Below are 13,747 nucleotides of genomic sequence, written 5' to 3' on the forward strand. Positions count from 1 at the left end.
ATGTCTCCTGCTCTGAGGAGAGGAGCATCCACGGTCAGTTTCAGTCTGACCCAAAGCAAGAACCTCATTTAGGTCCGCTGGAGGGGCCATGTCAGCGCAGGTATCTTCAGGGGCCTGCGGCAGCACTTGTTTTCAGGGCTGCCTACAAATCTCACTCTCAGTGGAGGGGAGTGCGAATGATCAGTAGGTAACTGATCTCGAATTTAAAGTATGAACACACTGAAGCACATGCATATGGCCTCAAGAGCCAGCAGTTGGCATGCCGGCAAGGGAACAATGCTATCAGGGTTACTTTGGAGAAACCAGCCGCCGAATCCTCTCTTCAGGTAAGACCAGAAGAAGGAAGCAAAAGCTGTCGGACCAATCAAGGTACCAACGACAAGCAAAACTTCATCAGTAGGCGACAACACACTCCACACCTCCATAGGGGGTAAGCGGTTCACTGAAGCCGGTGGTAGCTTGAAAGCTAGGCATGGAAATATGATCAGAGTCGTCTTTCTAGGCAGACTCAGAATTATGGCCAGAATTGTCTTACAAGGCAGGCTCAGTATGATGAGGTTTTCAGACAAAGACTCAAGCAGAGGTCAGGAGAAACATGGAATCCACACTCCCTACCAGTCCTACTCCCAATCAAGGAGAGAAAAGGAACCCGCATCAGGGGCCTTTGGGCTTACCACAAGACCACCGGTAGCCATGGAGGTAGGTGGGTCTGGGTTTACTGAAACAAGGGATTGTGGACCAGTTACATGTTGGTAATTTTACTCTTGTGTTTTTGTTTAAAATGACAATAACATGAATTTCAGATCTGGTTTTAAAAAACAGATAATAACATGTGATTATTTTTACTGCACAACATACATAGGTTCCAAGCAGACTTGGAACTCGGACCGGAGTTGTCTTCAAGGCAGGCCCAGTCTGAGACAGCTCAAGGGAAATCTTGCTCGAAAGCCATCAGGGGTTCTTCAGACCAATGCAAGCGGCTAAGGATGGGGAGCCACAAACACAGTCTAGAGCTGTTGGGGCAGATGGAATGAGCAGGAGTCTGTAATTCCCCAACACATGGAATCAATTACCCAGAATTGTTGGGGGCACAATATGGACTCAAGGTTTTCTGTAGCAACATGCAACCGGTGCTTGTTCAAATTCAGATTGATAACACCACTGCAGTGGCATATATCAATCACAAGGGTGGTGTAAAATCTGTATCTTACGACAGATTGTCGAACCTCATTTGGCACTGGTGTATCGAGAGGAATAATTGGGTTACAGTGGTACGAGGTAGATATAACACGGTGACAGATGCTGGATCACGAATGTTTAATAACAACACAGAATGGATGTTGAATCGGGCAGTATTTAACGAAATAACTGCACGATTTGGCATACCAGATATTGATCTGTTTGCATCTAGACTAAACATCAGTTACCCAGATATGTGTCCTGCGAGCTGGATCCAGGAGCAAAGGCAGTGGATGCTTTCTCCCTCAATTGGGGAGGAATGTTTATGTATGCTTTCCACCAATTTGTCTCACAAACCGATGCTTGACCAAAATCAAGCAAGACTAAGCCACAGGCATATTGGTAGTGCCAGATTGGCCTACTCAAGCCTGGTTCCCAAAACATTTTGGGAACTATAGTCCAGCCAGTTATGGCTGTACCCAAGAGTAGGGACCTCCTAGTGAACCCAGTTACAGGGAGAAATCATCCACTACATGAACGTATTAACTTGTTGGTCTGCAGATTCTGAGGAGGCCATTTCAAGGCATAGGACTGTCCGAACAAATACAACACAGTTCGGATAACGGATGTCTTGGAGTTCCTATCAACTCTGTACTATAACTATAAACAAAGTTATAGTGCAATCTATAGTGCCAGAGGCGCACTCTCCTCCTATCTGATGCTGGAAGCAGGGCACGGGTCGATAGGAACGTACCCCTTTACAACAAAATTCATGAAGGAAATTTACAATTTAATACCTCCAAGGCCAAGGTACACGGACACATGGGATGTGAGCGTGGTACTAACCCTACTTTGACAGTGGGGACCGCCTATAACTAACCCTGAAGGTGGTATGCTGACAAAGAGTCCAGACACTGCAAAAGCTATGGTTGGACTACATGACCACCAATATGAACAACATAACATTCGTAATTAGGAACCTGATAAAACAGAGCAGGCCAGGAATGCCAGGGATGAAGATCCAGTTCTTGGCATATCCAGAGGACCAACGGTTGTGTGTGTGGTAACATACTAACACCACTATCTGAGAGTTACGGAGAACCTCAGAGGCTTAGAACAATCGGTCTTCATCAACCATAAAAAACCACACCAGAAGGTGTCAACTCCAACCATCTCCAGATGGTCAAAGGAGGTGATGGCGGTAGCAGGAGTGAACATTTATATGGTTAAATCTCACTCCACCAGAGCTGCATCTATGTCGGCAGCAAGAGCTATGGACGTGCCCCTTGACGACATCCTAGTGGCTGCAGGATGGACGAATGAAATAACGGTCCATTGGTTTTATAACAAACCCATAACCGGACTGGGGGTGTTTGCACGTACCATTTTAAGTTCTGTCCCCTAGTTTCCCCCCAAGGTTGGGAGGGGTAACTATTTTTTTAAAACTTTCTTTCATTTAAAGCATCAGTGTCTTTACTTAACTGCGTAATGTCTGAATGCTTTAATGTTCACACGCATCCATGATTAATCCATTCAGTGTGTGACGCCTGGATTCGTAACCGGCGTAAAATCACAGAGCTTTGAAATCTTCACGTAGTCACTCACGTGACTCCGAAGTAAAATAGTAAGATTAAACGAGAACTTACCAGTTTGAAGTTTGATCTTGATTTTATGAGGAGTTACGATGAGCGATTACGTGCCCACCGCTCCCACCCTCATACTATCAAGGTCACATGGAAGTTCTAGTTTCTTCACAATCTTACTATTCTCAGGTCTTCTCTTTATCTGTGATTTAACACCGCTGCTTTGAAGATTGACGCGCACGCAGACGGACGGCCCTTCTTCACGTAATCGCTCATCGTAACTCCTCATAAAATCAAGATCAAACTTCAAACTGGTACGTTCTCGTTTAATCTTACTATACTCCTATAACTTATGATCTTATGAATACATTTGGTCTCCTTGTTACTATAGCCATATTCACTCACAGGATGTAACAGATAACACCAATGCTCCAAACGTCTGTAGGAAATCCGACAGAATCATAATTGATGACTTCTGGTGCCACAAACTCTGGTGTTCCAAACATGACTTTCAGGGACCCATTTAAATCTGCAGAGGGGGAGAGAGGATGGCAGTGTCAGTATATCCTGCAGTACCATACAAACCCAGCATGTGGAGGTGGATCACTGTTCACGGCACCAAGCACAGTGGCTCTGAGCTCAGGGCACTAGGGCAACACAGCTCAGACATTAATTAACAGCTAAAGGGATGGGATTTACTGGGGTCAATGCAATCAAAGATAGACACAAACTGATGGAGTAACTCAGTGGGACACGCAGCATCTCTGGATAGAAAGAATTCCCTCTCTCCAGAGATGCTGCCTGTCCCGCTGAGTTACTCCAGCATTTTGTGTTTATCTTCGGTTTAAACCAGCTTCTGCAGTTCCTTGCTACACACTCAGTGGCAAACTAGGATAAACAGCAAGATAGACACAAAATGCTGGAGTAACTCAGCAGGTCAGACAGCATCTCTGGAGAGAAGGAATAGGTGACATTTAGGGCCTAGACCCTTCTTCAGACTGAGAGTCAGGGGAAAGGGAAACGAGAGGCATAGACAGTGATATGAAGAGATATAGAACAAATGAAAGAAAGATATGTAAAAAATTAACGAGGATAAAGGTAACGGGCCATTGTTTGCTGTGGGCTAGGTGAAAACGAGTTACAGATGATGAGACTCAACAAGATGGCTTTGAAACTAGTGCAACGACAGAGAGAGAGGGGATGCAAGGGTTGCTTGAAGTCAGAGAAATCTGAGGGGGGTCATGCACAGCAGTAGAGTTGCTGCCTTACAGCGAATGCAGCGCCGGAGACCCGGGTTCGATCCCGACTACGGGTGCTGTCTGTAAGGAGTTTATACGTTCTCCCCGTGACCTGCATGGGTTTTCTCCGAGATCTTCGGTTTCCTCCCACACTCCAAAGACGTACAGGTTTGTACATTAATTGGCTTGGTAAATGTAAAAATTGTCCCTAGTGGGTGTAGGATGGTGTTAGTCTGCGGAGATCGCTGGTCGGCACGTGTAGCATCTCCTGCGGTTGCAAGGGAAAGTGCCCGGGCAGGGGGTAGTGCGGGTAGGAAGGGAAGAATTGACCAACGAGTTATGGAGGGAGCGGTCTTTGCCGCTTCACCACCCCCGTCGACTTCATTCAAGGACCCAAGCAGTCGTTCCAGGTGCGACAGAGGTTCACATGTATCTCCTCCAACCTCATCTATTGCATCCACTGCTCTAGATGTCAGCTGATCTACATCGGTGAGACCAAGCGCAGGCTTGGTGATCGTTTCGCCAAACACCTCCGCTCGGTCCGCATCAACCAACCTAATCTCCCTGTTGCTCAGCACTTCAACTCCCCCTCCCATTCCGAATCCGACCTTTCTGTCCTGGGCCTCCTCCATGGCCAGAGTGAGCACCACCGGAAAATGGAGGAGCAGCACCTCATATTCCGCTTGGGCAGTCTGTACCCCAGCGGCTTGAACATCGACTTCTCCAGTTTCCGGTAGCCCTTGCTGTCTCCTTCCCTTCTCAGCTCTCCCTCAGCCCTCGGGCTCCTCCTCTACCTTTCTCCATCCTGCATCAGTCTGAAGAAGGGTTTTAGCCCGAAACATAGAAAATAGGTGCAGGAGGAGGCCATTCGGCCCTTAGAGCCAGCACCGACATTCATTGTGATCATGGCTGATCGTCCCCTATCAATAACCCGTGCCTGCCTTCTCCCCATATCCCTTGACTCCACTAGCCCCTAGAGCTCTATCTAACTCTCTCTTAAATCCATCCAGTGACTTGGCCTCCACTGCCCTCTGTGGCAGGGAATTCCATAAATTCACAACTCTCTGGGTGAAAAAGTTTTTTTCTCACCTCAGTCTTAAATGACCTCCCCTTTATTCTAAGACTGTGGCCCCTGGTTCTGGACTCGCCCCACATTGGGAACATTTTTCCTGCATCTAGCTTGTCCAGTCCTTTTATAATTTTATATGTTTCTATAAGATTTCCCCTCATCCTTCTAAACTCCAGTGATTACAAGCCTAGTCTTTTCAATCTTTCCCCGTATGACAGTCCCGCCATCCCAGGGATCAATCTCGTGAACCTATGCTGCACTGCCTCAATCACAAGGATGTCCTTCCTCAAATTAGGAGACCAAAACTGTACACAATACTCCAGATGTGGTCTCACCAGAGCCCTATACAACTGCAGAAGAACCTCTTTACTCCTATACTGAAATCCTCTTGTTATGAAGGCCAACATTCCATTAGCTTTCTTCACTGCCTGCTGTACCTGCACGCCAACTTTCAGTGACTGGTGTACAAGGAGGCCCAGGTCTCGCTGCACCTCCCCCTTACCTAACCTAACCCCATTGAGATAATAATCTGCCCCCTTGTTGTTGCCGTCAAAGTGGATAAACTCACATTTATCTATATTATACTGCAACTGTAGGCAAACGTTGCCCATTTCCTTCGCTCCATAGATGCTGCCGCACCCGGCCGAGTTTCACCAGCATTTTTGTCTAACATGGATAGGGTTTGAGCCAAACGGGGGTAGCTGGGATGAGTGTAGATGGAGCATCTTAGTCAGCATGGGAAAGTTGGGTCAAAGGGCCCATTTCCATGTTGTATGACTGTGACCCTAGCCTGCGTACCCTTTCCCTAGAGCTCAGGCCCTGACCCAGCGACTGTCCTCACTCCACTACATTACAGGTTTTACTCACCGAGTTTCCGGGCCAGTCCAAAGTCAATTATTTTGATACGTGTGCTGTCCTTGTTGACACACACAATGTTCTCCGGCTTCAGGTCCAGGTGCACGATGCTTTGTTGGTGCATGAAGCTCACCCCTTGTAGGATCTGGCAGATGTACGAGATGCAGGTCGGCTCTGTCAGCTCAAAATCCTCGTTCACAATACGCTCAAAGAGCTCCCCTCCAGACACACTGTGCAAGAGCAGTCACATGAGATCACAGCAAATACAGGGCATCCAAATGCAACTACTGCCTGGGCTGACCTGGCATCTGCAGCCACAACTGTGCAAAGACAATCTATTAAGTCCAGTCTCCCACCCACCCATCAAATCACAGCAACTACAGGCTGTCCAAATGCAACCACTGCCTGGACTGACAACTTTACAAAGGCAATCTAATAAATCCAGTCCCCTCTCCCCCCCCCAAACTCTATCTTTCAGTTTGAAGAAGGATTCAGACCCAAAAAGTCACCTATTCCTTTACTCCAGAGATGCTGCCTGACCCATTGAGTTACTCCAGTATTTTGTGTCTATCTTCTAATAAATCCATTTGATCTTCATGGCAATAAAATACCAGAATCTGTCCTCGTCAGAGTGAACAAACCTTTCTAACAAGTGGAATACATCTTGATATATTGATCGAGATGCCTCTAAGATACATTCCATTGAGGACTGAACATTGAATGAATTTAGCACCACTGAGCAGTGATGATCAGAGATATTTGAACTTGACAGTACAGTTCAGTTTCTGGGAACCAACAAAATAGTCAATGGAGCTTTCAGCATTTATTTCATTGAATTTACAGGTTTCCAATACAAATTCCGATAATAATTAATAATCGTGTACGGAGCAGAATTACCTGCAAGGTGCATCAATGAGTCATTCCATCTGACTGGCATAATTGAGGGTGACCAGCAGCCTCCGGGCTTTGCTTGCGACAAGCAGAGAGAACTGGGACTGAATGTCTAGAAGTGCACATGGCTTAAGATAAAATTGACGGTCGCGCATATAATCATTGTGCAATGGGGAGAACCTTTAGGCAGTGTGTAAGTTATTTGGGTAAATCCTCCAAAATTATGGAAGAAATTGAATAAGCACATGGATATCTTAAAAGACATATTTGCTGGCTGCAACGGAAACCCCCCCCAATCCACATCAAGAATCAAACCCGTCTGGCCTGTGGACTTGGACATCACACAACGGTGTGAACAGGAAAGGCTGAGACGGAGATAACGAGATTCTCTTGGATACACAAAGGGAGGAACCAAGCCTCAGCAGACGCTGGTAAACAGGCCAGCACAAGCACAATCACCATCGGGGATGATAACGATCAGGCTGAGGGATCATGACATCAGCAAACCCCTTATCATCGGAAGCCTATTGTTCATGCCAGATCGAAACTGGGCAACATCAAAAGAACCCCTTCTATCCAGAGGACCACCTGGGGGTTTCAAAGGAAGCTCAGGTATAAAAGCCGAAGTCAAGCCAGAACTCTCTCTCTCTTCCTGCTCTTCCTGCTCTGCTGGACAGCTCGTGGGCCTGCATCGACTTCGCTGTGAGTATCCTGGTGACCTGGTGAACTTCCCGAAATAGGTGGTTGAGGGGAGAAAGGTCAAGGGGGAGTACGCTTGCAAGTAACTTGTGTTAAAGTAAGTTTTACGACGTGCCCGATAGTTTTCGTCCATAGTTTTAGTTTAGAGCATAAGTTTAGCCACGCATTGTGTAGTGTTGGTGAGATTCGATTTCTCATTGTTTAATAAAGCCTGTAAATTTTAGACTTGCTTTGAGTCCATCTTGGTTTCTGTTTTCTCTCATCAGCACACTCTGGTCAATTCAACCTTTGTATCATATCCCACCATAATTCCGAGGTCTAGAACCTAGGGGAATCCTTTTGTGGAGTAAAGGGAAACGCAAAACCCCTACAAGTGGGATATCTGATGCAAATTCACAACTGATCAAATGTATTGAATTGTGACAGGATTTGATCTAAATGACCTCCTGACCCATTATAATTTGTGTCACACACATAAAACCTGTCAAATCAATGAGATAAATGCTAGAGGCTCCATTGACTATTATGTCAATTCCAATGGCTGAACTATATTGTGAAATAAGAATGACTCTTAAAATCCCTGGTCAGTGGTGCAAAATCCGCTCTACATTAAATCCTCAATGGATATATTAATGGCATTAAAAAGACTTTTGATGGGCATATGGATCTGCAGGGAATGGAGGGATATGGGGTATGTGCAGCTACAGTGCCCTCCAAAATGTTTGGGACAAAGATCCATCATTTATTTATTTGCCTCTCTAATAAAGGCCATTTTTAAACATTTTGGTTTCACCATGGAGAAATTACTGCAGTGTTTATAGATAGTCCCCCCATTTCAGAGCACCATAATGGTTCGTACGCAGCAATGCCATGTAAATGAAAGGAATCATGTTTAGTATTTTGTTGCATAACCTTTGCATGCAATGACTGCTTGATGTCTGCGACATCATCAGTTGCTGGGTATCTTCTCTGGTGATGCTCTGCCAGGCCTGTATTGCAGCCATCTTTGGCTTATGTTTGTTTTGGGGGTTAGTCCCCTTCAGTTTTCTCTCCAGCATATAATAGGCATGCTCAATTGAGTTCAGATCAGGTGATTGACTTGGCCACTCAAGAATTGACATTTTTTAGCTTTGAAAAACTCCTTTGTTGCTTTATGTTTTATAGCATTATGTTTGGAATCATTGTCTTGCTGTCGAATGAACCGCCGGTCAATGAGTTTTGAGGCATTTGTTTGAACTTGAGCAGATAGGATGGGTCTATACACTTCAGAATTCATTATGCTACTACCATCAGCTGTTGTATCATCAAAGAAGATAAGTGAGTTAGTACCTCCAGCAGCCATACATGCCCTGGTCATAACACCCCCACCACCGTGTTTCACAAATGAGGTGGTAAGCTTTGGATCTTGGGCAGTTCCTTCTCTCCTCCATACTTTGCTCTTGCCATCACTCTGATATAAGTTAATCTTCGTCTCATCTGTCCACAAGACCTTTTTCCAAAACTGTGGTTGCTCCTTTAAGTACTTCTTGGCAAACTGTAACCTGGCCATCCTATTTTTGCAGCTAACCAGAGGTTTGTATCTTGCAGTGTAGCCTCTGTATTTATCTTCAGGAAGTCTTCTGCAGACAGTGGCCATTGACAAATCCACACCTGATTCCTGAAGAGTGTTTCTGATCTGTCGGACAGGTGTTTGGGGATTTTTCTTTATTATAGAGATAATTTTCTTCTGTCATCAGCTGTGGAGGTCTTCCGTGGCCTGTCAGTCCCTTTGCGATTAGTAAGCTCACCAGTGCTTTCTTTCTTATTGGTAAGCCTAAGGTTTGGCTGATGTCTCAAACAGTTTTATTCTTGTTTCTCAGTCTCATAATGGCTTCTTTGACTTTCATTGGCACAACTTTGGTCCTCATGTTGATAAAGAGCAATAAAAGTTTCCAAAGGTGATGGAAAGACTGGAGGAAAGACTAGGTGCTGAGAGCTCTCTTATACCTGCATTAAGGAGGCAATTAAACACACCTGAGCAATTACAAAGACCTTTGAAGCCATGTGTCCCAAACATTATGGTGCCCTGAAATGGGGGGGACTATGTATAAACACAGCTGTAATTTTTACATGGTGAACCAAATTGTATTAAAAATGCCTTTAATAAAATCTGACAATGTGCACTTTAACCACGTGATTTTTTTCTATTAAAAATCTCAAATTTTGGAGTACTGAGGCAAATAAATAAATGATGGGTCTTTGTCCCAAATATTATGGAGGGCACTGTAGATCAGTGATAATATTGGCAGCATCTTCGGCACAGACACAGTGGTCCCAAGGGCCTGTTCTTCTGCTGTACTGTTGCCAAGCTCTATGTTGTATGAATGTTCACTCTCGTAACGTTTAAGAAACATATAGACAAGCAGTTTAAGAAGGAACTGCAGATGCTGGAAAATCGAAGGTACACAAAAAAGCTGGAGAAACTCAGCGGGTGCAGCAGCATCTATGGAGCGAAGGAAAAAGGCAACGTTTCGGGCCGAAACCCTTCTTCAGACTGATCAGGGGTGGGGGTGGGCGGGGAGAAGAAAGGAAAAAGGAGGAGGAGCCCGAAGGCTGGGGGACAGGAGGAGACAGCATGAGGGCTGAGGAAGGGGAGGAGACAGCAAGGACTAACAAAATTGGGAGAATTCAATGTTCATGCCCCCAGGATGCAGACTCCCCAAGTGGAATATGAGGTGCTGTTCCTCCAATTTCCGGTGTTGCTCGCTCTGGCCATGGAGGAGACAAATAGACCATATAGACAAGCAGGACTGGTTTAGAGGGATATGGGCCAAACGCAGGCAGGTGGGACAAGTGTAGGTGGGATATGTTGGTCGGTGTGGGCAAGTTGGACCGAAGGGCCTATTTCCACATTGTATGAAACTATGTATTTTAGTCATAGTTAATCAAAGTATCAAAATATATTCCAGAAATGTTCCACTGAGATAAGGATGATCACACGTTATCCATTGTATATTATATCCAGCTGCTCGGAAATTACATTTCTTAGATACAATATCTTACTTACTATTCCATCACCATGACAATCTCAGATATGCTCTCGAATGCATCAAGGCACTGCACCAACTTTGGGTGGTGTAGACAGTTCATGATCTCAATCTCATCACGAGCGCTCTTCTTGTCTTTAAGTGTGCGGGCTTTGTAAAACTTGCCTGCTCGGATCTTTCCGCTAGATTTTCCCAACAACTTGTACACTTTACCAAACGCTCCTCTGAAAATAAATATGAATTGTGTGGTCAGACACTAATGGCAAGAAATTGAGTCGGCCTGATCCATTCAGTCAGTCCCAGTGTTATCTATTCTTAGAAACATCGAAACATAGAAAATATGTGCAGGAGGAGGCCATTCAGCCCTTCGAGCTAGCACCGCCATTCATTGTGATTAAGGCTGATCGTCCCCAATCAATAACCCATGCCTGCCTTCTCCCCAGAAGTTTGAGAAGCAAATTAATAAACATTTAAACAGGTACATGGATTGGACAGGTTTAGAGGGGCCAAAATCAGGCAAGTGGGACTAGTTGGTCGGTGTGCGCAAGTTGAGCCGAAGGGCCTGTTTCCTTGCTGTATCACTCTATATGCACCCATTCCAACGAAGACATTCCAACTTCAGCAAGTTGCCCGGGGAGATCTGGTAAAGCAAGCTGCAGACATGACACCTCACGCATGTGACCCGGTCAAATCAGGGAGCATCTGAGATGTAGAGAATTCCAGATGTTTCTGTGCTGTATGGCTATGACTTGAGAGGCTTTGTGGAGACAAGTACGAGGCTTCGGCTTGTGAGAACAGTGGGACAGTGGGATAAGGTACGGTCTGTGTTCTTTCTTTCCATGGTCTGGCGTAGTACAGGTGGCAGGTAGGGCAGCTGTGCGCTCCTTCTGCAGGATATCGGGGGTCAGGGAGACTTCCAATGACCCTGAGGACCACACCTGGGTGACGTGCGTCCAGCTGCAGCTCCTCACAGACCATGTTAGGGAACTGGGGCAGCAGCTGGATGACCTCAGGACCGTCCAGGAGAGCGAGGATGTCATAGATAGGTTTAAGAAGGAACTGCAGATGCTGGAAAAATCGAAGGTAGACAAAAATGCTGGAGAAACTGCCGGGTGAGGCAGCATCTATGGAGCGAAGGAATAGGTGACGTTTTGGGTCGAGACCTTTCTTCAGACATACAGACTGAAGAATGGAAGTCACGCCCGGGGTAGGGGCAGAGAGTGGATGGGTGACCACCAGGAAAGGAGTACTGGAGGCCCCTGTGGCCATTCCCCTCGACAACAGCTATGTCTCTTTGGAGACTGTTGGGGGAGATGTGGTCAGGGGAAGGCCGCAGCAGGCATGTTAGTGACATTGCAGGGAGGGGGAAGTCAGGCAGAGCCATTGTAGTTGGAGACTTGTTAGTTATCAGAAGAACAGGAGACTCTAGCAGCAATCGAGACTCCAGGATGATGGGTTGCCTCCCTGGTGCCAGGGACCAGGACACCTCGGAGTGGCTGCATGACATTGTCATGGGGGAGGGGAAGCAGCCAGATGTAATTGTTCACGTTGACACAAGTTGTAGAGGTAGGTAAAGGGAAGAAGTCTTGCGGAGTGAATACAGCAAGTTAGGCAAAAGGTTAAAAAGCAGGACCTGAGGGCAATAATCTCCAGATTGCTTGGTGCCACGTGCTAGTCAGAGTAGGAACAGGAAGATAGGACAGTGTGATGCTGAGGAGTTGGGGCAGAGATTCAATTTTTTGGTCCATTGGGATCTCTTGTTGGGTAGAGGTGACCTTTTTCAAGAGGGATGGATCCCACCTGAACTGGAGGAGAATCAATATCCTGGCAGGCAATTTGCCAGTGCTATTTGGGAGGGTTTAAACTAGATTGGCAGTGGGTTGGGATCCTACGCAGAAGTGAAGCAGGTGAGAAGTTGGTATGGATGGTGATAAAAGCAAGTTCAGTGGTGCGGATAGGCAGGAGCGCTGCAGGGAGCGAGGAAAAACTGTGGGATTGAATTGCATTTATTTTAATGCAAATGACCTGATAGATAAAGCAGATTGGTACTTGCAACTGGAAAGTTAAAGCCATTATGGAAACCTGACCAAGAAAGGGACAAGATTGGCCACTTAATGTTCCATGTGACAGGTGCTGCAGGGAGTTTTGGATAACTGATTAAGGAGGACATCACGGCAGAAGTCGAAGATGACATTACTGATGATTTATCACCCATCTTATATATGGGTCGAGCCGAGAAATAAAAAGAGGGTGATCACCTTGTTGGGAGTGCATTATAAGTCTCCAAACAGGTCCAACAGGTTGGGGGAGTGGGCAGATGCATGACAGATGAAATTTAACGCGGATAAATGTGAGGTTATCCACCTTGGTAGCAAAAACAGGAAGGCAGATTACTATCTAAATGGTGTTAAGTTGTGAAAAGGGGAAGTACAACGGGATCTGGGGGTCCTTGTACATCAGTCTATGAAAGTAAGCATGCAGGTACAGCAGGCAGTGAAGAAAGTGAATGGCATGTTGGCCTTTATAACAAGAGTAATCGAATATAGGAACAAAGAGGTCCTACTGCAGAGAAGCCCTAGTGAGACCACACCTGGAGTATTGTGTGCAGTTTTGGTCCCCTAATATGAGGAAGGACATTCTTGCTATTGAGGGAGTGCAGCGTAGGTTTACAAGGTTAATTCCCGGGATGGCAGGACTGTCATATGCTGAGAGAATGGAGCAGCTGAGCTTGTACACTCTGGAGTTTAGAAGAATGAATGGGGATCTCATTAAGATTGTTAAGGGCTTGGACACACTAGAGGCAGGAAACATGTTCCCAATGTTGAGGGAGTCCAGAACCAGGGGCCACAGTTTAAGAATAAGGAGTAAGCCATTTAGAACGGAGACGAGGAAACACTTTTTCTCACAGAGAGTGGTGAGTCTGTGGAATTCTCTGCCTCAGAGGGCGGTGGAGTCAGGTTCTCTGGATGTTTTCAAGAGAGAGCTGGATAGGGCTCTTAAAGATAGCGTAGTCAGGAGATATGGGGAGAAGGCAGGAACGGGGTACTGATTGTGGATGATCAGCCATGATCACATTGAATGGCGGTGCTGGCTCGAAGGGCCAAATGGCCTACTCCTGCACCTATTGTCTATTGTCAAATAATCAACGGGAATTAGAAGAACAAATATGCTGGGAGATTGCAGGCAGCTGCAAGACTAATAGGGTTG

The 13,747-nt window shown here is 46.0% G+C and overlaps 1 protein-coding gene across 1 annotated transcript in view; it reads right to left on the minus strand.

The window, feature by feature from the left end:
- The window catches only part of LOC116982116 (myosin light chain kinase, smooth muscle-like), a 91,198-nt gene that overhangs the window by 17,745 nt on the left and 59,706 nt on the right, over window positions 1–13,747 (minus strand). Inside the window, exons 6-8 of the mRNA XM_033035442.1 lie at window positions 10,561–10,764; window positions 5,937–6,154; window positions 3,168–3,291 (exon numbers count right to left, since the gene is read on the minus strand). Of these exons, the coding sequence (XP_032891333.1) occupies window positions 3,168–3,291; window positions 5,937–6,154; window positions 10,561–10,764 (546 nt within the window). The remainder of the gene's footprint in view (window positions 1–3,167; window positions 3,292–5,936; window positions 6,155–10,560; window positions 10,765–13,747) is intronic.

The sequence above is a fragment of the Amblyraja radiata genome, chromosome 16 (genome assembly GCF_010909765.2).
Source record: "Amblyraja radiata isolate CabotCenter1 chromosome 16, sAmbRad1.1.pri, whole genome shotgun sequence".
NCBI lineage: Eukaryota > Metazoa > Chordata > Chondrichthyes > Rajiformes > Rajidae > Amblyraja > Amblyraja radiata.